We start from the raw sequence: 23,583 nt of genomic DNA, 5'->3' as shown, positions 1-23,583 counted from the left end.
CTGTACACAATACTTTGTGTGTGTTGTCACAACTCATTGCTGGCAGATTTAAGCGCATCCTATGTGATATCGCAGGGAGAGGACTCCTGGAAACTTCCACCTGGTTTCCTGTGGACTTTGACCTGGGGGACTTTTGCCCTTGCTGATTTTCTTTGCGTCCTTTCACTATAGTAAATCTTTGTCATGAGTACACTATGTGCAGGCTCCTGGGAGACCTTCCAGTGAATCACTGAAACTGGAGGTGGTCTTGGGGAACTCCAACACACTTCTCTTAATTTTCCTTTTTAGTGGATTTCTTTATGGTTTCTTGGAGCTGTATCTTGTTTTATCTACTTGTGGGTATTAATGAGAGTTATTAATTTTTGATTGGGATTACATTGACTCTGTAGATGCATTTGGGGAGAGCTGCATCTTAACAATGTTGAATCTTCTAACCCATGAACATAATACATAATCTCCATTTGTTTATTTATTTATTCATTCATTCATTCATTGATTTTTTGGTGAGGAAGATTGACCCTGAGCTAACATCTGTTGACAGTCTTCCTCTTTTTGCTTGAGGAAGATTGGCCCTGAGCTAACATCTGTGCCAGTCTTCATCTATTTTGTATGTGGGATGCTGCTACAGCATGGCTTGATGAGCAGTGTGTAGGTCACCTGTGAACCCTGGGCCACCAAAGCAGAGGGTGTGAACTTAACCACCATGGCTGGCCCCAGTATTTCACATTTTTGATGCCAGTGTAAACAGTATTTTTTCATTTCAGTTTCTGAGTGTTCACTGATATTATAGAGAAATACCATTGATTTTTGTGTATTGATCTTGCCATCTTGCTAAACTCAATTATTTATTTTTTTATTTTTTTTTAATTTTATTTATTTATTTTTCCCCCAAAGCCTCAGTAGATAGTTGTATGTCATAGCTGCACATCCTTCTAGTTGCTGTATGTGGGATGCGGCCTCAGCATGGCTGGAGAAGCGGTGTGTTGGTGCACACCCGGGATCCGAACCCGGGCCACCAGTAGCGGAGCACGCGCACTTAACCGCTAAGCCACAGGGCCGGCCTAAACTCAATTATTAATTCTAGTGCTTGTTAGATTTTCTACATCCAAGATCATGTCATTTGTGACGGTTTTACTTCTTACGTTCCCATCTGGATACCCTTCTTGCACTGGTTGGAACTTCCAGTACAGTGTTGAATGGAAGTGGTGAGAGCAGACATTCCTGTCTTGTTCCTGATCTTAGGGAGAGAGCATTCAGTCTTTTACCACTAAGTATGATGTTTGCTATAGTTTTGTTTTTGTTTTTTTGCTAGATGCCCTTTATCAAGTTGAGAAAGTTCCCTTCCATTCCTAGTTTGCGAATAGTTCTTGTAAGGAATGGATGTTGAATTTTGTCAGATGCTTTTTATGCATCTATTGGGATGATCATAGAATCTTCTTTTTTAGTTTGTTAATATGCGAATTGTATTGATTGATTTCCAAATGTTAAACCAATCTTGCATTCCTGGGATAAACCCCCCTTGGTTATGATCTATTCTCCTTTCTGTGTTCTTGAGGGATAGTAGTTGTAGTTTCCTTTTCTTGTAATGTTATCTTCTGGTTTTTGTATAATGGTAATGCTGGCCTCATAACATGAGTGGGGGAGTATTCCATCCTCTTCAGTTTTCTGGAAGAATTCGTGTAGAACTGATGTTACTCTTCCTTAAATGTTTGGTAGAATCTACCAGTGAAGCCTGAGGTTTTCTTTGTGGAACAGTTTCTAACTTTAATTCAATTTCTTTAATAGATGTAGGGCTACATCTGTACCTTCTTATCTATTTCTTTTTGAGTGACCTTTGGTAGCTTGTGTCTTCCAAGGAATTTAATTTCGTCTAAGTCATGGAATTTATTGACACAAAGTTATTCATCATATTCCCTTATTATCGTTTTAATATCCAGAGTTTGTAGTGATGTCACCTCTGTCATTCTTGATATTGATCATTTGTGTCCTCTCTCTTTCCTGACCAGTATCACCAGAGATTTATCAGTTTTATTGATCTTCTCAATAACCAGCTTTTGGTTGTATGATTTTTCTATTGTTTTTCTGTTTTCTATTTCATTTATTCCTTCTCTTATTTTTATTATTTTCTTTCTTCTGTTTACTTTTCTTTTGCTCCTCTTTTTATAATTTCTTTAAGTGGAATCTAAGGTCATCGATTTGAGGCCTTTTTCTTTTTCTAATACAGATATTAGTGCTACAAATTTCCACCTAAGTACTGTTTTAGCAACGTCCCACAAATTTTGATATGTTGTGTTTTTACATTCATTCAGTTAAAAATATTTTATGATTTCCCTTTTCATTTTTGCTTTGACTCTTGGGTTATTTGGAAATATGTTATTTAGTTTCCAAATATTTGGGGGATTTTCCAGAAATCTTTCTCTTATTGATTTCCAGTTTGATTCCATTGTGGTCAGCAAACATACTTTATTATGATTTGAATCCTTTTAAATTTATTGAGACTTCTTTTATGGTTGAGAATATAGTCTATCTTGTAGCTGTTCTGTGTGCACTTGAAAAGAATGTATATTCCACTGTTTTGGGTGGGGTATTTTTTCAGTGTCAGTTAGGTCCAGTTGACTGATAACAGTGTTAAGTCTTCTATATCCTTACTGATTTCGTGTCCACTTGTTCTATCCATTATTGAAAGAAAGGTATTGAAATCTCTGGATGTAATTGTGGATTTGTCTGAGTATGTTTTAGACAGAGTCGTAGTTGAGACTCCTGTCTTTCAGCCCTGTTCCTGCCCTCCTGGCCCAGGGGTACTTGGTGCTGCCTGAGCATTGTGGGGGTTCTGTGGTACAATCTTCCTTTCTAGTTTCTGTGCTCCTTGCTTAGCATTCGGCTTTCAGCTGTGTTAGTTATCACTCATCATTCTGTTTGTCAACTTCCAAGATGTTATTGCTGTTATTTTCTTTGTTCTTGTGGGTTGTTGCCAAAGGAAAAAAAAATCTCTTTACTGAGATTTTAGTGGGGTCTCTGAAGGGAGCGGAAGTAAAAACATGGGTTCAATGTGCCATCTTTTTTCAAATACTTTTTAGAGCCTTTTTATTATCAAAACAATATAATGCTTTTTTTTTTTTGTGAGGAAGGTCAGCCCTGAGCTAACATCTGCCAATCCTCCTCTTTGTGCTGAGGAAGACTGGCCTTGAGCTAACATCCATGCCCATCTTCCTCCACTTTATATGGGACGCTGCCACAGCATGGCTCGACAAGCGGTGCATTGGTGCATGCCAGGGATCTGAACCAGCGAACCCCAGGCCGCCACAGCGGAATGCATGCGCTTAACTGCCTGCGCCGCTGGGCCAGCCCTAGCAATATAATGATATTAAAAGACATTTTGGGAAAAAATGGGAATCCCAACATCCTAACACAGTCATTTACAATTTTCTATATTTCCTTGGTTTTGCACCTGTGCACATGTACTTTTATTTAATATTTGAAATAGTTACCGTCACAGTGCACAGAGTTTGCTCTCTGCTTTTTTTAAATTTGTAGCATAAATATTTCTCCCTGTAGCTCCTGGTGTTTCTGGTCTTCATTTCTAAAACTTACTCTAATAGATCTAATATTTTTATAAGACTTTTAATATAGAAATATTTTAATGCAAGTTTTCTTAGATTTTCAAGTTAAAATGTAAGGTTTTTAAGAGTTCCCAGGATGAAAAGGAAAATATATTCTTGGTAACTGTGTAAGCTCTTACCGATCATAATATAAGAGCTAACATTTATTGAGTACAAATGTGGGTTGGGGGCTGCCCTTATCTTGTGTTCCCTCCCCCAGTCCTTGCAACAGCCCTATGAGATAGTACCAATATTAACCCTGTTTTTGCTGTGGGATTGAGTAGAGTGCCTGGCTTTTCTTGTTCATCATCGAATAGGGAGTAAATGGTAGAGCCAAGGCTTCAAACCACAATCCATGCTGTTAACCACTGTCCTGGTCTCTCTGTGGTATAGGACTAATAGGGCTGGAAATATTTGGAAGCTCCTTTCTAAAACTCTCTCTCAAAAAGTATTCCCCACAATATGCAGTGTACTTTTTATAAGGAGAAAACTAACTTTGACCAGTTTTCAGTAAAGACATAACTGCTGTCATTGTGAGAATGCAAGACTAGATTGAAATGGGCTTCAAATGGGAGACCCTGAGCATCACGGCTCATTGCAAGATCGTTTCATCATTCATTCACTCAGCAGATCGACTGAGGTCCTAGTCACGTGGGCTCCATTGAAGAACTCGAGTCTAGAGAGCAGACAGAATTCCCACGGAGCACAGCCTCGCGGCTTTGACCTTGCTCACTCCGCAGGCCTCTTTGTTCCCTGCAGAGACTGATGAGCGTCAATTACCTGGGCAGCGTGTACCCCAGCCGAGCGGTGATCACCACCATGAAGGAGCGCCGGGTGGGCAGGATCGTCTTTGTGTCCTCCCAGGCGGGCCAGCTGGGATTATTTGGGTTCACAGCCTACTCTCCCTCCAAGTTTGCCATCAGGGGATTGGCTGAAGCTTTGCAGATGGAGGTAAACGCTGTCTTGTTTTATATTTATTCCTCAGCTCAGCAATATATGTTCCCATTTAGTTTGGACCTTCTTTACATGTGTTGCATTGAATTAGATTTCTAGATTTGACATCAGTGAAAGAGAATTGGCTCAGCCCCTGAATTTTGCACTTAACGTTTTTCATTGCATAAAGATTATAGTTGTGATAGAGACAAAACGGTTGTGAGGTTTTTGCTTGCTTAATTTAACACGCAAAGTGCTACTGATATCTTCATGGTATTATTGGCCTAATGCTGTGTGAGTATGTGTAAGGTTAACCAGATTTTTTTTTCTATAGAGATATTTCTTTAACAAAAAATCTGGGCTTTATGACTGAATAATAAAATTAGCATGTGTTTGAGGGAAAACCTTAACTAGCTACTGTCTAGCTCTCAGCTTTTAGACAAATCATTTAACTTGGTCTCAGTTTCCTTATCTGTACAATGAGAGGGTTGGACTAAAAAACTTGGCTCTCCTAATACTTATATTTTAATATCTTACAGAAATATTGATGAAAGTGAATGCTTTTTATTTTCACAGTTGATAGGACATTTTGTGGAAGAAGGGTGTGGTTAGGATGAGCATCAAAATAAGTATTTGTCATGATGTGACAACCTTACTCGTCAGCCGTGTGAAGTAGACTTCTGCATTGTTGTCACTTGGGGAGGCGTAGAGAGCATCACACGTACCTACCCAAAATCACATACTGAAAAAGGCAAGGTCAAATTCTTTCTATTGTAACATATCCTGAAATATAACACTACATCATGATGTTAAAAGCCCAGAAGAGAATTCATTGTGACCAGCCTTCTTATATTAAAAGTGTGATTTGGGGATCCTGTTTAATGATTTAGATCAGGGGTTGGCAGAATTTTTTCTATAAAGGGCCAGATAGTAAATATTTTAGCCTTTAAGGGCTAGATGGTGTCTGTCGTAACTACTCAAGTCTCTTGTAATAGCAGGAAAGCAGCCATGTGCAATATGTAAATAAATGGGGTGGCTGTGTTTCAATAAAATTTTATTTATAAAAACAAGTGGAGGGCCAGATTTGTGCTACAAGCCATAGTTTGCTGACCCCTGATTTAGAAAATCCCCAGAAGAGCCCTCGATGGTGTATGGCAGAGTGCCACGCTGCCTAGATATTGGACGAGCATTGCAGTGCAGAGGAGTTATCTGGTTAGTGACAGAATCCTGATGGGCCACTTAGGGACTGATAGACTGTGCCGTCCTCACCCCAGAGGAACCAGCCACAAATTTCATTTTCATCAACTTGCTTCCTACTCTTAATCAATAATAGGTCATTATAGTATGTTTAGCCAGTAGGGCATGTATGGCTGTGAAATTTCAAACAAGAATATTGGTATTTCTTTTGCAATTTTTACCTTGAAAAGTCCCTTTGTGAATAACTTTTATTTTTATAACAGTTTTGTGAAATATTTGAGGCAGATGTTATGCCATTTTATAGATAAGAAAACTGAGTGTTCAAGAAGTTCACTGAGTTGCTCAAAGCCACATTGTGACTTTGGGACAGAAATGGTAACGAAGCCCAGGCCTTTTGGCTCCCTGTTGGCCTCTCTTCTGCAGTCGATGATGCATCTCTAATTCAGGTCAGAAGCTGCCCGATACATCTGGCTGGTTGCCTCAACCCTTTGCTTTGGTCTTAGATAGCTAGTAAGTGAAGGGCTTTTTGTAATGAAAAAGCTCCGCATTAGGGCTTTTTGTCCCTAAGTCACATCTTGCAGAGCTACTTCAGGATTCACTAATATAGGGCAAAGTGTACGCTCTGGGTGGCCTGGTTTCACTTCAGGTAGAACAGGGATGTTAATAACGAAGAGGGAAAAGAATGTGAGTTGCTAGTACAGAATCCCTGAAGCTTCTTTGTGACAAGTGTGGTTCACATGCTGCAAGTAGCTGGCCTAGACTTGCAAGTTTGCCTGACTTTTATCCATATTTGGGATCCATTAAAAATGTCCTCATGTAAACAAAAAATAAAGTAAGCATGTACCATGAAAAATAGGTTTTGGAGGAAATAAATTCAATAATCAAAATCTAGTTTGTTCACAGTAGAACTTGCATCAAAACAATTATTTGCCTACAAACTTGGGGTGTTGTGGTTTTGAAACCTGGATAATTAATTCAGTCTGTTTTGCCAACGTGGTTGTGTTTTCTGTGAATGAAACAGACCTTATAGAATTGCTCGAACTCTAAGTACTTTTGGTAATCCTTTTTGGTTTAATTAACTCTTAAGTCTTCCTGTCCACCCCACCCCTTGCCCCCAAACTAAAGTAGGACCCTAGAGATGTTTTATATACAGTGGAGAATTTTGAAAGAATGCTTTGTTTCCTTTTTTGTCTTTCCTTTTTTTTTTTACTCAGTTTTTTAGGTACAAATACATTCTTTAAAGATTTTAAAAGTTAATCTCTTTGGAAAGCAGACTTCGGAGGTGGATTATAGCCAAAGATGTAGTAACAGAGACCAAGTAAAAGAGAACTAGGTGTCGTCCTTTCTACTTCTCTTGTCCCAATCATGCTCCCCCTCCCTCTAACTCCATCTTTTCCCACCATGGTCTAAAAAGTAAGCTGAAACAAATTCTGGAGCTTCATCTCAGCAGCTCTGATCCTCTCTCCAGCCCCCGCGTCTTTGTTTGGATGGAATTAGGAGCAACACATTTTAGGTGGGATTACTTTGATAAGATAGTCATGCGCTGCATAACAATGTTTCAGTAAACAATGGACCGCATATGCAACGGTGGTCCCATAAGATTAGTACCATATAGCCTAGGTGTGTAGTGTAGTAGGCTGTACCGTCTAGGTTTGTATATGTACTGTAGGGGAGGAAGAAATTTTCCTCCACCCTTCTAGGTTCTTCTGTCTGGTTTAAAAATTAAATTGACATGAGACAGATTAACAGCAGAAAAACAAAGAAAAGTTTAATAACGTGTACTTGGGAGAAACCCAGGAAAATTGAGTGACTCGACAAAATGGCGAAAGCCTTCACCTTAAATACCATCCTCAGCTGGAGACAAAAGAAGATGTTGGGGGTGGGAAGAGTCGGGGACTTGAAAGGGAAGGAAGGCAATTCACAGACAGGTGAAAAGGAACAAATGTTTGGAAAACAAGTGTTTGGCCACACAGAAACAGAAGGACACAGAGGGGAGCCCAGCAAACAGCCTTTTCTAGGTTCCTCCTGTCTACCACCTAGTTCATGTTATGCTAAGGTGATAGCTTGCTTTCGGAGACAGGTTTTTGAATCTGAATTCTTTTAGGCACTTAAGGGGAAGGGAACAAGAAAAACTTTTGTATCTTAAAAATAATCAGCCTAGGGGCCGGCCTGGTGGCGTAGCGGGTTAAGTTCGCACACTCTGCTTCGGTGGCCTGGGGTTCGTGGGTTCGGATCCCGGGCGCGGACCTATGCACTGCTTGTCAAGCCATGCTGTGGTGGCGTCCCATATAAAGTGGAGGAAGATGGGCACGATGTTAGCCCAGGACCAATCTAATCTGCCTCAATAAAAAAAAGAGGAGGATTGGCGTCGAATGTTAGCTCAGAGCTGATCTTTCTCACAAAAAAAAAAAAAATAATAATCAGCCCAAGATAATCTTCATGTTAAAGATTTTGGGGTGGCAAATGTTCTTCCCCTTCAGTACACTCTATGTGTTCTGACAATGAGAAAATCACCTACCAGTGCATTTCTCAGAATGTATCCCTGTTGTTGGGACACGTGACTGTAAATCAGTTCTTGATCAAGTGGTTGTCTTTCTCATTGAGGCAGAGTCCAGGCAGAGGGGAGAAAGTGACGGTAGGATGGGAGTGGGGTGGAGCTGGAGAACAGAGAATGGGCAATCAACAGGAACAAGGAGAAGCAGACAGTGGCTAGGAAAGCAGGGGAATCAGTTAGTGAAGTCCTGGCTTATAATTCTTAGAAAAAGTGGTGATCTCTGGGAATCAGCTCTGTCTTAGCAAGAACAAGTGAAGCCAGAATAACTTCATTTCCTTTTCTGCTGGGGTCATGGGATTAAAGGAAGGTGTAGATGTAGTTTAGTGTATTTAGATTTCAGCAAATCGTTTGACCAAGAGTTTTAGGAGACTGTAAGCTACATGAGGGCAGGGATTCTTTCTGTTTGTTTCACATCCATATGTTTCATTCTTAGAACTACACATAGTAGTAATTCAATAAATATTCATTAGATGGATAAATAAAATGGGTGGGTTATTAGCCACTGGAGGTATCCAACCATGGGGTGAGAGAATCATTTGGTTCCATGATTGTAGAGAGGATACCAGCACTCAGAACAGGACTAGAGTGGTTTCTCCCAACCCCAGCAATCTGTGGTCCCACGCCAGGAGAAAGCTGTTCTAACCATTTGGAAGCTCAGCCATAACCTTGAGTTTGAGAAACTCTCCTTTGAAATATCGTCTTAACGTTAGCTTGTATACCACAGTCCTTACTTACTGCAGGGGAGAGGGGCAGAGGAGCAGCACAGAGACAACCACGTCTGAGCAGGCAGCTTCAGGCTTTCGATGGGCTTTCTAATTACCAGTTACTGGCTTTTTTGGTGACGTTTTTCTCCTGTCTGTGCACAACAGAGGGTGAGGCCGTGGGAGACAGTTTTTAAAGTTACTGTCTCAAAACAAGTGGGAGAGAAGTTGCTTGCTCATCAGCCTCACTGCCTGGCTCGGATCCAGAGCTATTTCTGAGCATAGCTGGGCCTTGAAGCTGCGTGCCCGGTTGGTGCTGAGTGAATGAGCTCTCGCACGCACTGCAGCCCAACCAACAGAGACGTTGCCCTCTGCTATTGCACTTTCCAGGCTGGCTGGCCGGGATCTTCTGCCTGCATGCTTCTGCTGACCTTTCTAGCTCCTCCCACAGCCTTCAGAACTGTGCTTCACAGGGGGAACTAGGGAGAAAAAGGGCAACAGGATAAGAAGGGATCCTGGGATATTGTTAGAGGCTGTTGCATGAGGAAGCAGTATTGTCACTTTTCAGCCTCCTTAAGACACACAGTGGGCTGTCTTACCATCAGCTGCCTGTCCACTTCCAACTCCTGTAGGTGTTTTCACGGAGCTGAACAGTGAGCCAAGCGCCAACAAAAGTCATGGCAAAAAGATTCTGATGGTATGAACCACCACGCCTAGAGTCACTAAGAGGCAGGGCAAGACAGGAGTGTGGAGCAGGGCTGCTGCCGGGCAGGGTCTTTGGGAAGGAAATGTCGGGTCTGACTAGCAGGAGAATCTTCTGGAATTGTTGGGGGTGTGTTTATGAGTGAGAAAGTTAAGTGTGGAGGCCAGGAGGTGAGGTAAGCAAGCCTAAGAACCTGTTCTTATGCATTAGAGGAGCCAGGTAGAGTTCCAGATAGGGTGAGGGAGCTGTGGAGAGAAGGTGGGAAGGAGTTTTGACATATAAGTAAGGGATGAGGTGCAGGGGAGGTGCATGGCTGGTCTGACTCGGGGGTTCTACCCCGGGAGAGAATCCTGTTGGCTGGTTCTGTGGAGGAGGAAGGTACTCCCTAATGGGCAGGGGCTGGTTGGATAGGGAGTTCCTGAGCAAGCAAACTTCTCAGAGGATGGATAGTTCTAGACCTGGGTCCAGAGTGACACAAGAAGGGCATAGGCGAGGGGATTTGAATGATCTCAACATATTTTGTGGATGAAATCAACACAAGAAGAGTTTGAGAAGCAGCCATGGAGGAAAACAGATTTGCAGTCTGGTGATGGAGGAGCAGAGCTGTCCCGTTGCCTTGAACACGGTGCCTGAGTGGTGTGCGGTGGGTGGGGAGAGTGAGTGGACTCCCTTTCGCACTGAAGCTCTCCTCATGGGCAGCTCCCAGCGCCTCTGCCTGGTCAGCGGGAGTGGAAGAAACTTAGAAGGAGGTGAATCTCTGTACCTTAGGGCCAGCTGTTTTCTGGAGTAGAGGTCGGGGTGAGGTTTTTGGCTTTATTTCTAAATGATCTGCATGGAGAGGAGTTGCCTGACTCAGTTGGTGGTCATTCTCCTCTTACAGAATCTCCGTGTTGGTCTTGGCACCTCTTGAGAAAATCAGGATTGTATTTATTACGTTTGTCTGGCAGCCAGTGCAGGCTGGTGAGGGAGGATGCGGAATTGTATCTTGTTTACTGAAGAGGCAACTGTTGTTTCTGAAATGCAGGTGAAGCCATATAACGTCTATGTCACAGTTGCCTACCCGCCAGACACAGACACCCCTGGGTTTGCAGAAGAAAACAAAACAAAGGTAAGTAGTCCTTTCTGTGCCCCATTTCGAGGCTTTAACCTTGTAAACCTCTTTGCCTATTCTCTGTCTTTCCCTGCAGCCCGCAGGCATTTTCATCAGTCAGAAAATTGATTGGCTTTCAATTTATGTGCTGGCTAGAGGCCTCTGAACTTTCTGGAACTTCCATTTGGAATCTTGGAGAATGCAGCCATATTTTCAAAGCCCCTGATTTTTGCTAATAATCTTCAAAACCTTATTTAGTTAATAAGATGTTTTCTTTATGTTGGAGAGTACAGTCTGTATTTTTAACTAACGAGATGATATTTTTGAAAATAAGAACTTAAAGACCTGGTTGCCTAATCCCTTGTCTCCACCTGAAAGTCTTATGGGCACCTCAGACTTAATGTTTCAGTAAGGGGACTTTTGATTCCCTCTTACTTCCCTGCATTATTTTCCATCTCATTGCTTGGCACCCACACTCACACAGCTGCTCAGGCTAGAAACCGTGAAGCCAGCCGTGATTCTTCCTCTCATACCACTCATCTGGTTGATCTGCAAATCCTCTTGGCTTCACTCTCAGAATATATATATAAAATATATATTTTTTTAACTGCAAATATCACTACCATCCTAGTCGTGATAACCACTGATATTTTGCCTAAACTGCTCTAATAGTCTTCGAACTGGTCTGTCTGCTTCTGTTCTTACCTCCCTGGGGTCTGTTCTTCATAGATTTGCTAGTGATTCTTATAAAGCTTAAGTCAGGTCTTGTCACTCAACTGTTCAAACTGCTGTTGTGCAAAAAACACCAAAAAACAGAAACAAAAAAACACCCTAAAAGACCAAAAACCTCTTGTGCGGCACAGTCCGATAGAATGTTCTAGAATGATGGAAATATTCTGTGTCTGCACTCTCCAATATGGTAGTCACGTGTGGTTTTTGAACACCTGAAATGTGCCTAGTGAGACTGAGAAACTGAATTTTTAATTTTATTTAATTTTAACTCATTTGAAGCTGGAATTAAATAGCACATGTTGGTATTGGCCACGTATTGGGGAGTACGCCTTTACTGGTTCCCATCATGCCTATAATAGAATCCAGAGGCCTTGAGGCTTATTAGGTACCACTGTGCCTGGACCTTGGCCACTTGCCCACAGCATTTTCTCCTCTTCTTGCCCTCAGCCACGCTGGAGCCTTGTCTGTTCCTTGAGCTTGCCCGACCTGTTCCCCCCGCGAGCTTGGTTCTTGCTGCTCTCTCTCTCTGGATGTTCGAATGGTTTCCTCCCTTGGTTCTTTCCATCTCTGTACAGATGTCATCTCAGAGAGGACCTCCCTGACCTTACTTATCTCAAATATCATTCCTGGGACATGACTGTCCTCTTCCCTGGCTTTATTTTTCTCCATAGTGCTTATCACCAGTGGACATTTATATTATATACAGTGACTGTCAGTCATCCTGAGCTGAATGCAAGCTCTGCACTTTGTTCAAAGGAACCTTCTCTTTGCCTTGACGCATAGTGGGCACTCTGAGCACACAAATAAAGTGGAGAAGAAAGGCGTCAATCAGAACGTATCCCCTTGACCTGGAGTTGATTGGTTTTCCTCTTTTTCATAGTAATGCTCGGTGGGCGTGATTCTCCACAGCGTAAGAACTGGCGCTTATGCTTCACAGACTGTATATTTGCAAAAAGATGTTTATGATTTAAAAGCTTTTTTCCCTATTCATTTCTCTTTGGCTCTACCTCTTAAAATTATTGCTATTTCAAAGAAGTAAATTTAAGCCAAATGCCCTGTCTTAGAATAAGCGGGGATCTGCTCAGCAGATTTGCAACATTTGGTGAGCAGCCTTTTAGTTTGAAGCCAGAGCTGACAAAGGGTGGTGATTTCCCTGTGAAGACTTGATTTTGATGTTAAGTTGGGTTTTTTGCCTCCAGTAAAATGTTGGGCAGACTTCTCCAGGTAAATAAAATTCTACCTCCGTCTTTCAGCCCTTTAGGGGGCACCATAGTGCTTTTAAATTGACTGCCTAGCTGACCACATATGGTTATGCGGGCCCAGTGGTGGGGAGAATGAATGGTTGAACCTTCAAAAGGGCCTTCCTCTTAATTCAAGTTCATCAAGAAATACTTGATTTTTATGAAGTGCTATGCTTTTCTATTTTAAGAAAATATATTCTGGTTTTTATTTTATTTAATTTTTTCAAGCCTACGTGGTAAATAAAATTTATAGTTTCATGCAGTTTAAGGTTTTAATTTTGAAACTTCTAATTGAAACTCCCTTTTAAAGAATTTTTGAGTGCATGTGTGCACGTTGCTGCAAAGAAGATTAAAAAATAAATGAAAAAAGGACCCTTCCCACAAGGAACTTAGGAGGTAAAATGCAAATATGCAAGTAGGTATAATGTATGTTAAGGCAGAAGCGTTGAAAGGCGAGAGAGAAATTACTGCCAGTTAAGAAATCAGGAAAGGCTTTTTAAAGTAGGTGACCAATTGAGATGAATCTTTAACCACCCTTGAAGAACACAAGGCTGAGATTTGGGGTTCTGCTGTGCCAGCCCAGTGATGAGCACACAGCCACACTAGGGCCCACGCGGTGTTTTCTCTTTCAGTCTCCTCATTGCCTCCTCTGCAAGTGCTTTAAGAAACAGCTGCTGTTGTTGAATGGGGGCTGGGTTGGGACCGTCCCTGCCCAGGGCCTCAGCTCTGTCCACAGGCATAAGTCCTCTGCCGGCCTGGGAGTATGGTGAGAATGGAGATGCTCCTCCTAAGAGCAGACTCACTCGGAACACACAATCTGCGTAAACACCACTGGTCCAGTGTCTCGCCAGCGGTGAGGATTCAGAGCGGTGTTTCTGGTCCTGTACCAGTGACGTGTTCTCATTCTAGCTTTGATGGTCCTCATTGGAGCTGAGACCACGCATGTCCTACAGAGAATGGTGAGGGCCTTCTTGTCTTGCTGCAGCTACGAGGCTGAATTTTATACAATATCCGGGTAGAAACTGATGTAAAATCTGGGTGGACCTAATTCTAAAAGTCGAAATCTGCCCCAGAGTAGAAAACTGGAATTATTTATAAATCAGAGGGAGGGGCTGTAAGAATTATTTATTAATTTAATGGGCAGTAATGGTGTCAATATGTTCATTTTTCCCACCTTTAGCCTTTGGAGACTCGTCTGATTTCAGAGACCACATCTGTTTGCAAACCAGAGCAAGTGGCCAAACAAATTGTTAAAGATGCCATAGTAAGTAAAATCTTTGTTTTCTTATTATCAATAGTTGCAGTACTGTATTTCTGAAAAGATATTTGTCCCAGGGCTTATTTCAAAATATAAATGATTGTATTTTTTGGTCAGTTAGATACATCATATCTAATATTGGACTCTGCTTTTCTTCCTTTAGACACTTTATCGATTCCATGTTAATTAGCAGGCTCCTGGAAACTAATTAGGTATCTTAACCTTAGGAATAGATTGATTAGTGAGGATGTCTGGTTCTTTAAAAGTAAGATTCGGTTCTTTAAAAGAAAATGAGACTTATCTATGATGTATAAACAGTATACACTGTATACTGTATACAGCATGTTGCCTCTTCTTTCCCACAATATTTTCAGTTTTAGGTTATTTTCGGTACCTTATCGCCAGACTCATTGATTAAGGATTTTTTCTTTCACTTCGTGCTTCCCAGTATCATTTTCCCAAATGTTCACTAATAAGAAAGTGCAACCAGCCCACTGGGCCGTCATCCTGTCAACCCAGCCTCATGTGCTTCCCGGCTGCTGAGTTTATTTGGAGTCAAAAATGGTATCTTTAGAAACCATGTGCTATTTTGTAGAATAGCCACAAGCTTTTGATAACATTCTTATTAACCCACATGCAGAAAGATATACATTTATGAGGGATGTCTGAAAACCTTAGGCCCACATTGAGTTTAGGAAATTTGGGGGACCACTGGGGTGAGAAGTGTCAGCACGCTGTGCACCAGCCTTGAAGGAACACACAGACTGTTGCGTGAGGCCGAACTGAGCAGACTACAAGAAATATCGAACTCTGTTAAAATATGTACAGACACTGGAAGAACTTTGCCCTGATTGTGTTCAAAGGCACAGAAAGATGCCACCAAGTGATTGGGCTGACTTGGTGTTTCCTGCTTATCTCAAGTCAAAGCAAACACACTCTGTGGTTTTTTTGGGTTTTTTTTTTTGGTGAGGAAGATTAGCCCTGAGCTAACAACTGTTGCCAATCCTCCTTTTTTTGCTGAGAAAGATTGGCCCTGGGATAACATCAGTGCCCATCTTCCTCTACTTTATATGTGGGACGCCTGCCACAGCATGGCTTGATAAGCGGTGCATAGGTCCGCGCCCGGGATCTGAACCTGCAAACCCCGGGCCGCCGAAGCAGAGCGCGCAAAGTTAAACACTACGCCACCAGGCCGGCCCCACACTCTGTTTTTCATGACCTGAAGTAGCTGTTCGTATTTTGGCGTGATCCATGTAGTCTGGTAGTTTTCAAACTTTTCCATCTCTTGACCACTTTATGCTCTAGATTATTGACAATCCCAGAGAACTGTTGTTTACATGGGTTATATTTATGGATATTTTCCGTATTAGAAATTGAAACTGTATAATTTAAAAATATTTATTTATTAATTTAAAATAACAGTAATAAATCCCTTACATTTTAATGTAATTTTCACAACAAAAATTGCTTTTCAAAACAAAACTTAGAAGAGTGGCGTTGTTTTACGTCTCACCAGTCTCTCTAATGTCTGTGTTGATAGAAAACAGCTGGATTCTCCTAGCTGCTCTGCGTCCAGTCTGTTGTAATAATGTTGTTTTGAATGAAGGATGTAAAGAGAATCTGGCCTTACACAGATATGTAGTTAGAAAAGGGAGGAGTATTTTATAGGCTTTTCAGAGAACTGTGGACATTCGTTTTTGATAGTAAACCCAAAACCCATGAATAGTAGTTTCTTAAAGGTTAATTGCAATGTGGAATTGGAAATTATATCAATGTACTTTTTGTTCTCTGTTACATCAAAATCCATTGGTCTTGGCACTTTGAATGTTTTGTACCCATTCATGATTTTGTAACATGCATTAGTCATTTGGAAAATATGGGTTCACTGAGTTATCAAAAAAATTACGTTCATTATCTTGCTGCTGATCTTATCATAAAAGTCTTTACATTTTCGTTTTTGTTTATTTTTTGTGAGGAAGATCGGCCCTGAGCTAACATCTGCCAATCCTCCTCTTTTTGCTGAGGAAGACTGGCCCTGGGCTAACATCCGTGCCCATCTTCCTCCACTTTATGTGGGATGGCTGCCACATCATGGCCTGACAAGCGGTGCGTCAGAGCGCGCCTGGGATCCGAACCGGCGAACCCCAGGCTGCCGCAGCGGAGCGCGCGCACTTACCCACTCGCGCCACTGGGTGGGCCCCTGGGCCCCCAGTCTTTACATTTTGGAAAGCTGACAATCTCATGATGGCAGATGAAAGTTTTCACAAATCTTAATTTTTCCTTGAAAGCTCAGATTTTAACATTGACCGCAAAGGTTGCCAATTTTCCTGGAAGCGACAGGCTCATTTTATTCATTTTCCACAAAATGTCATCCAAATACCCAAGTCTGAATAACCATAGATTGTCCGTGGTTCTTTCACGTAAAAATGGTGTTCTGTGAAAAAAGCGGCAAGTGTCACACCTTAAACAGTGGCAGGAGGGCTTTCTTCAGGGCAGCCGTGCCCCTTCATCACCGTACACAGCAGAAAGAAGCGCTGGGTGCCCGCTCCTTTTTTTGTCACACAGAATATTAAGAAGACATGCCCTTAAAGGTTGAGATTTAATAAAATGATTAATTTTACTGTTTTATCAAGGGCATTTTAAAGCAAAACTGACGTTTTAAAATTTTTAAAAGATTTTCTAAAATATCTATTTTCTTTGTGTATTTATTACTGCAGCCGTGTGTGGCAGTGGAGAGGCACCACTGTCTTGGTTCGTGCGGATGAGCCAGCAGTTTTGCCCATCAGTGCAAATGTCACTCGTCCAAAAAGGCAATTAATGTCTTAGTATTATTATGACAATCGTTTTGTCCTCATGGACCCCCCTGAAAGAGTCTCAGGACCCCCAGGGTCCATGGACCAACATTTTGACAACCGCCCATCTAGCCGTTCTAGCCCATCTGCCAAGGCCACAGTCATTTATGAGCTGTGGTATGTGCTTTGTTACCCTCTTATCCCCCCTGAAGTGAATGGGCACACTGCATTGTTTCTGATGTGTTGTTTATTCCTTTACATGTTACTCCTGTTCCCTCTTTCTTTTCTCTTCCTTCTGTTGTAGCAAGGGAATTTTAACAGTTCCATTGGCTCGGATGGATACATGCTCTCCTCCCTGACCTGTGGAATGGCTCCTGTAACTTCTATCACTGAAGGGCTCCAGCAGGTGAGCTGTGCCTAGGCCGTCAGACAGATGGACAGACAGACAGTGCCTCTCATTAAACCTCAGTGAGGAAAGGCTCAAAGAAGACTCAGTAACTTTGTCTGAGGATGTGAAGAATTTTTATTGATGGTGTCAACTTTTTCTCTTCCTCGACCAGGGATAAGTCAATAGGAAATAGGTTAAAGGTATAACTTGAGGAGTTGAGGTGGGAAGAAGACTTCTATGCTGGGCACTGTGGATACAGAGATCAAATGCTGTCTCTGCTGTTGGGGTGTTAATCTGGGTTCTCATCTGAGAATCCCTGATCTGAAGTGTTTGAAAAATGAAATTCTTCTCTGTCTAGAGTAGTTTAGGGGTGGCCTTGCCTAAAAGTACTGGGATATTCGACTGGAACACGTTTTCTAGGGGAGTCAGGCCACAGATAAATAAGCTGAGGAAGATACAAGTCAAGGATTCAACACAGTCCCTGCCCTTACAGAAATTGTAGTTCGTCCAGAACACACAAAAGTTAACTGCTCGTTGGTGTGCTTGGTGCCGTGTTTGCTACTAGAGACTCAGAGGTCAGGTCACCTCTCTGACCTCAGGGCGCTTACAGTCTATGGGAGACACTGATACAAAAGGTGAGACTAACACAAGGTAGTGTAATGAGAGTTATAATCGAGGGGTTGCTCTGGAGAGACAAAGCCATGGATGATGGAGGGTAGAGGGTGGGAAGGCTGCCTACACTGATGGGTAGTTGATGACAAAGGACTAAATTCTGTGCAGTACACCATGCCCAGATTGAAAACCCAAATGACTTAGGTGTGGGTTTTCCTCCCTCTGGAATATACCCACGATTTTGTGCTTCTCTCTTAGAGGCAGACACTGTATCGGATGTAAGCTCTCTGAGGACAGGTCCACACTCTTGTGTTTACATTGTACCCCTCGCAGCCCAGCCCGACACATAGTACGAACTGAGAATGCCTGAGCAGAACCAACTCGTGAATTCCGCACCATCTCTGTGGGCGGTCTTGCCCGTTCTCCCACTTCTGTAGGAGTGATGCCAAATCTCAAACTTCAGCCCATACCTATTTCCTGAACTCCAGTTCTGTATAAGTTTCTTGAGACGTTTTCCCTGGGCTGTGACTCTGCATCTCCAATTCAGCATGTCCACAATAAAACTTGTATCTCCCCAGCATCCTGCCCCCACGTCCTGTCATCGATTCTGTATTCTGTCTCCGTGATGGGTGTTCATGTTCACTCAAGGGCCCAACCAGAAACCGGGATGTCCTCGCTGACGCCCCTCCTTCTGCCCCTCACATCAGGGATCAGATCCGTCTCTCGTCCCTAGTCCTGGGTCCGATCGCTTTTGCCGGCCCTGCTGCTGCCCCCACAGTTCAGGCCTAGGACACCGCCGTTGGCTCCTTGCCCAAGTTTCATGCTCTGTGAGCCAGAGGTTGTCAACTGGAGGCCCGCAGGCCTGTAAAACATTTTGTTTGGTTCATCTGGTGTGAGTGTGCTTGTTGAAATAAAATAGTTTTAAAATTAGATTTTCTATAAAAAGTCCAGATTTTGGACTTTTCTTGGAAAATCAGAAGGCCTAGCGGCTCAGGGTCTGCATTCTCACCTGGCAGCAATCAGCTGCTCAGGGTGGCAGCTGCTCCCATTACACAGGACACAGTTTCCTAATTCCTGTGGTCTTATAGCACCTGCCCCCGGCCTCGGGTACATTCAACTGTGCCATCACGTTTTCCATGCTGGTTTTCTAAGCTGCAAATCTATCTTGCGTAGCAACCTTCAGTGGCTCCCCAGTACCATCAGGATAAGGCTTCCATTCCATCGCATGGCACAGCCCTCTGACCTCTGACCCCACTTACCCTCCTAGCCACTCTACTTTCTTCCTTGCCGCTCCTCCTCTTTCTACAACTTTGTGTCCCTCCATCCCCAGCCTTCCCTTGTCCGACTAACTTCCAATCTTCCTTCAGGTCTCATCTTAAACATTGCTATTTTCAGAAAACTCCAAGACTAGGTTAAATGCCTGAGACTTACTCCCATTTTAGCACTTTATTCTGCTGTATTATAATTGCTTTTTCTTGAGTTTTTTTTCTTTTGTTTAGTTTTTTTAATAATAGGCATGTTTTTTAAAGCAGTTTTAGATTTATAGAAAATTTGTGTGGAAATTACAGAGTTCCCATATACCCTCCGCTCCCCCTCCCCGCCCCAGTTTCCCCTATTATTAATACCTGGCGTTAGTGTGGTCCATTGTTACAGTTGATGAGCCAGTATTGGTACGTTATTATTAACTGAAGTCCACAGTTTACATTAGAGTTGACTCTCGATGTTGTACATCCATCCTGTGGGTTTGGACCAGTCTGTGACATGTACCCACCATGACAGTGTCATACAGAATATTCACTGCCCTAAAAGTCACCTGCGCTCCACCTCCTCATTCCTTCCTTCCTCCTTTTGAACCCCTGGAACCACTGATCTTTCTGTTGTCTCCATAGTTTTGCCTTTTTCCAGCTTCCCTTTGGTTTTTACATTTTTCAAAGTTATCCTTGCACACACTTCAGAGAATCAAATAGTTTTCAAGGCTTGTTCTGAAAACCAGCAGTCCCTCCCTCCATATCCTCCATTTCACCCTTCTCAGAAGCAGCTGCACTCGTTTTAGCTGGGCCGCTGATATTTACCTCCGTATCTCTAGATTCTGTACCTTCATGGCTACTTGCGCTGTTTCCCGGTGTGGGATCAGGTATTGACTTCTGACATGAAGGGTGAAGCTTCAGCTCTCCTCCATCCTCTCCTCCTCCCGCTTAGACCCACCTCTCCTCCATCCTCAGCCTCCCTTTTTTTTTTTCCCCCGAAGCCCCAGTGGATAGTTGTATGTCATAGCTGCACATCCTTCTAGTTGCTGTATGTGGGACATGGCCTCAGCATGGCCGGAGAAGCTGTGCGTCGGTGCGCGCCCAGGATCCGAACCCAGGCTGCCAGTAGCGAAGCGCGCACACCCAACCGCTAAACCATGGGGCCGGCCCCTCCCTTTTGTGATATTGGGATTTTGGTTAGATCTGTATTTGAGATAATCATTATTACGGCTATTTAAATGCAATTCACAGCTGAGCTATGTGATATACCAAATTAATTTTTCTTTTTTGTACAACCTTTTGTTTTCCCTGAAACTATTATTGGCCTTTTTCTATGTATTATTAATAATGACTGTCTTCATCTCCTCTCAGAAATACCAGGTACTCTATCAGTTTCATCTTCTAGAAGGAATTGCTCCTGGAGCCTTCTGACCTGCCCGTCAGGACTGGCTGCCCCCATGTCTGGTGCATGGCTGACCGTGGGCCTCCCCATCGTGGTCATTCTGGGGAGCCTTCTGCCTCTCTTTTGTATTGAGCCCTCTGCTTCCCTGTATCACCTGACATTGCATTTCTTGGTTGACCCCTTGCTTGGGCTGTTTACCTCTTCTAGTGGCTTTCTGAAGAAAGGGTGCATGGGAGACAAATTTTTTGAAACTTTGCATATTTAAACATGTTTCTCTTTCTAGTTTTACGCCTTTCAAAAATTCCATTTAGAGGTGTTGTAGTGAGAGTCTTAGTGGAAAGAGTGAAAGTTAATGGATACGGTTAATTGCTGGTTTAACCCTGAAACAGTAATGACCTTTCTCCAGTTGATGGTCTTTCCAATTATGGGATAAGCCAGTGGAGGGCAGGACTGTGTCTGTCTCACCACAGAGTCTCGGCACCTAGCATAGCGTCTGACTTTCGTGCTCAGAACATAAACATTAAACCAAAAAGCCTTGAGATGCTGGAGTAGATCTTCCCTAGTTATTAGGACCCTGAGACTACTAAGAATACCTATTTTGTTCTTTGTATAATTTGAATTCATTAATTGGACAAATATTTTGTTTTTACAGATCTGCCAGGCACTGTGTAGACGGTGGTACAGAGCAGACAGCTTCTGTTCTCACTGTTCTTCTGACAGTTACAGAGTTTTCATGATACTTATTTTTAGAGCAGATTAGAAGATTCATCTTAGAAACTGTTTATTAATAAAGACATATTCTAAAATCCCTTGAAATGAACGGTTCTATTATACTGTTGGATGAGCTCAAAGGTCTGTCTCTCTCTCACAGGTGGTCACCATGGGCCTTTTCCGCACTATCGCTTTGTTTTACCTTGGAAGTTTCGACAGCATAGTTCGTCGCTGTATGATGCAGAGAGCAAAATCTGAAATTGCAGACAAAACTGCCTAATTCTTACCCCTCGGAAAAAGACTGTTTCTAAATAATCTGAACAGCTTGCTGCTAAATGGACCCAGATTTTGGCCTCCAGACACTTATATATTGCTTTTGAATATGTGAGATTGGACCACTGCTCTTCAGAACCTGGCTGCAAGCAAGGGGATAGAAGTTCAACTCCAGACAATATTATTAATACTATGCAAATGTGGAATAGGAGACCCATTTGATTCTCTGAGGTGGAGAGGTGATGACGGTATGGAGTGTGAGCAGGGTAAAGAACAGGATTTCGGAGGATCATTGAAATTTTTCCTATTTATTGTCTTTTTCCCCATAGAGATCAAGTCCAGAAATATACTTTATGACACATAAGAAGTCTTAAGGACTTTTTAAACCTTCCATGAAAGGCAGTTTATGGGTTTCTAAGGCCTTTTTTTTTTTCTTTTTAGCTTGGTGTATTTTATTCAAGATGAGTTTTACACATTGCCAGTGAGTCTGAATGCATAATAGTGTCCCTGACTCACTCTGCTGCTGGTGGACCCTTGTGGCTTCTCTCTCTCTTTGATCCCGTAAAACTACAGTGGGGATGGGAGAGGGCAGTGCAGTGGAAGAGGAGGAGATAAATATTTTCCAGTAGGAAGAATAAAGATTTCTTGCCTACTTTAGACTCGAATGCGTAGGGCACTTTTCGTTTTTCACTCACGGGGAAAGGCAGCCCCCTAAAATGTTTTCTGAAGAAAAATAAAATCGTAGAAGCTTAAAAGTTTACAATTTTCTTCAATAGCCATGATGACCTGAAGTCCTATTCCATTATAGTGTCCTCTCATTCTTGTGGTCTCTTCCTTTGCAATTTTGCTTATACTGCTATAATATTTTTGTAAGAAAAAAGAAGAGCAGTTAGAATTTTTTGACTTAACTTTTTAAATTAATTCATGAATTAATTAAAAAAACGAAAAAAATTAAGAAGTGTGACATTCTTCCCCTTGTAGCATATATGTAGCTTTTAGGAAAGGCTGATGAGAGGATATTTAAATTTCACTCATTAAGGAAAAAAAGGACGACAAGGCTGATTTTGAAGATACTTGTTTTTGAAATAAAATGATCACCCCTTTCTTTCTATGACTCCCCCACTGACCCTGAGAACATTCTCTTTGAACCACGTGGTAAGGAAGCCCAGTCATCACTCTCACAGTATAGCCCTGGAAATCCTCTTGGTCCCGGGAATGTTGTTTCCAGATTACAGGCTCCGTTGTTCATTAGTGGATTTCCACAATAAGTGCCTATGATAAGTTTTAGCCAATGTTACCACTTCATCCAGTCGTCGTATGTGCTCCTCTGACTTGAGGATGGTCACCATCATTGTGATGCTGTATCCCTTCCTTCTTGCATACACAGTAGCACATTCCAGTTTACTTTGGTGAGAAAAGACCACTGCTTTTGTTTTTTTGTGTGTATGTGTGAGGAAGACCAGCCCTGAGCTAACATCAGATGCCAATCCTCCTCTTTTTTTTGCTGAGGAAGACTGGCCCTGGGCTAACATCCATGCCCATCTTCCTCCACTTTATATGGGACACCGCCACAGCATGGCTTGACAAGTGGTGCGTCATTGTGTGCCCGGGATCCGAACCGGCGAACCCTGGGTGGCTGCAGCAGAGCACGCGCACTTAACCGCTTGCGCCACTGGGCCGGCCCCATGAGACCACTGCTTTGGAAGAAGAAACTTTTTATTCTTAAAAAAAACACAGCTCTACAAAAGATTAAAGACCTAAAAATTATAGCAAACCTTTTTTGCTCTTGAGTTTTTCAAGCTTTGACTTTAAAATGACTTAATTTTTAAAAGTAAGATGTTTAATGGCTTTAATCCATGGTGTTTTTTTAATGAAGATCTGAGATTGGCATATTTTAAACACTGATAAAGACAGAAGAAAGTATTATTTAATGTATAAGTTGCTTGAGATGACTTCATTGCAGTTAACGGGAGTGAGCTGATGCCATAATGGTTTCATGAATCTTTCAGTCTTAGGGAGCCATCGTCTGCAAACTCTTTTGAGTCATATTGTACAGCCTCTAAAATGGAGTATTGGCTGTATTTGCCTAATTGGCAGAAAACAGTTACATTAATATCTGGATGTTTCTCAACTTTATTATTTTCTCATAA

General features: G+C 42.2%; 1 protein-coding gene across 3 annotated transcripts in view; it reads left to right on the top strand.

The window, feature by feature from the left end:
• The window catches only part of KDSR (3-ketodihydrosphingosine reductase), a 37,528-nt gene extending 14,981 nt beyond the window's left edge, over nucleotides 1-22,547 (top strand). Inside the window, exons 6-10 of one of the 3 annotated variants that reach the window (XM_058557268.1) lie at nucleotides 4,359-4,550; nucleotides 10,712-10,795; nucleotides 13,931-14,014; nucleotides 17,105-17,206; nucleotides 21,321-22,547. In XM_058557268.1, coding sequence (XP_058413251.1) covers nucleotides 4,359-4,550; nucleotides 10,712-10,795; nucleotides 13,931-14,014; nucleotides 17,105-17,206; nucleotides 21,321-21,440 — 582 coding nt within the window. In that variant the 3' untranslated portion in view covers nucleotides 21,441-22,547. The other 2 variants (XM_058557271.1, XM_058557270.1) reach the window with 2 other exon arrangements.
• The last annotated feature ends 1,036 nt before the right edge of the window (nucleotides 22,548-23,583 follow it).

This window comes from Diceros bicornis, chromosome 16 (assembly GCF_020826845.1).
Source record: "Diceros bicornis minor isolate mBicDic1 chromosome 16, mDicBic1.mat.cur, whole genome shotgun sequence".
In the NCBI taxonomy this organism is placed as follows: domain Eukaryota; kingdom Metazoa; phylum Chordata; class Mammalia; order Perissodactyla; family Rhinocerotidae; genus Diceros; species Diceros bicornis.
This window is presented reverse-complemented; position numbering and strand designations above follow the sequence as displayed.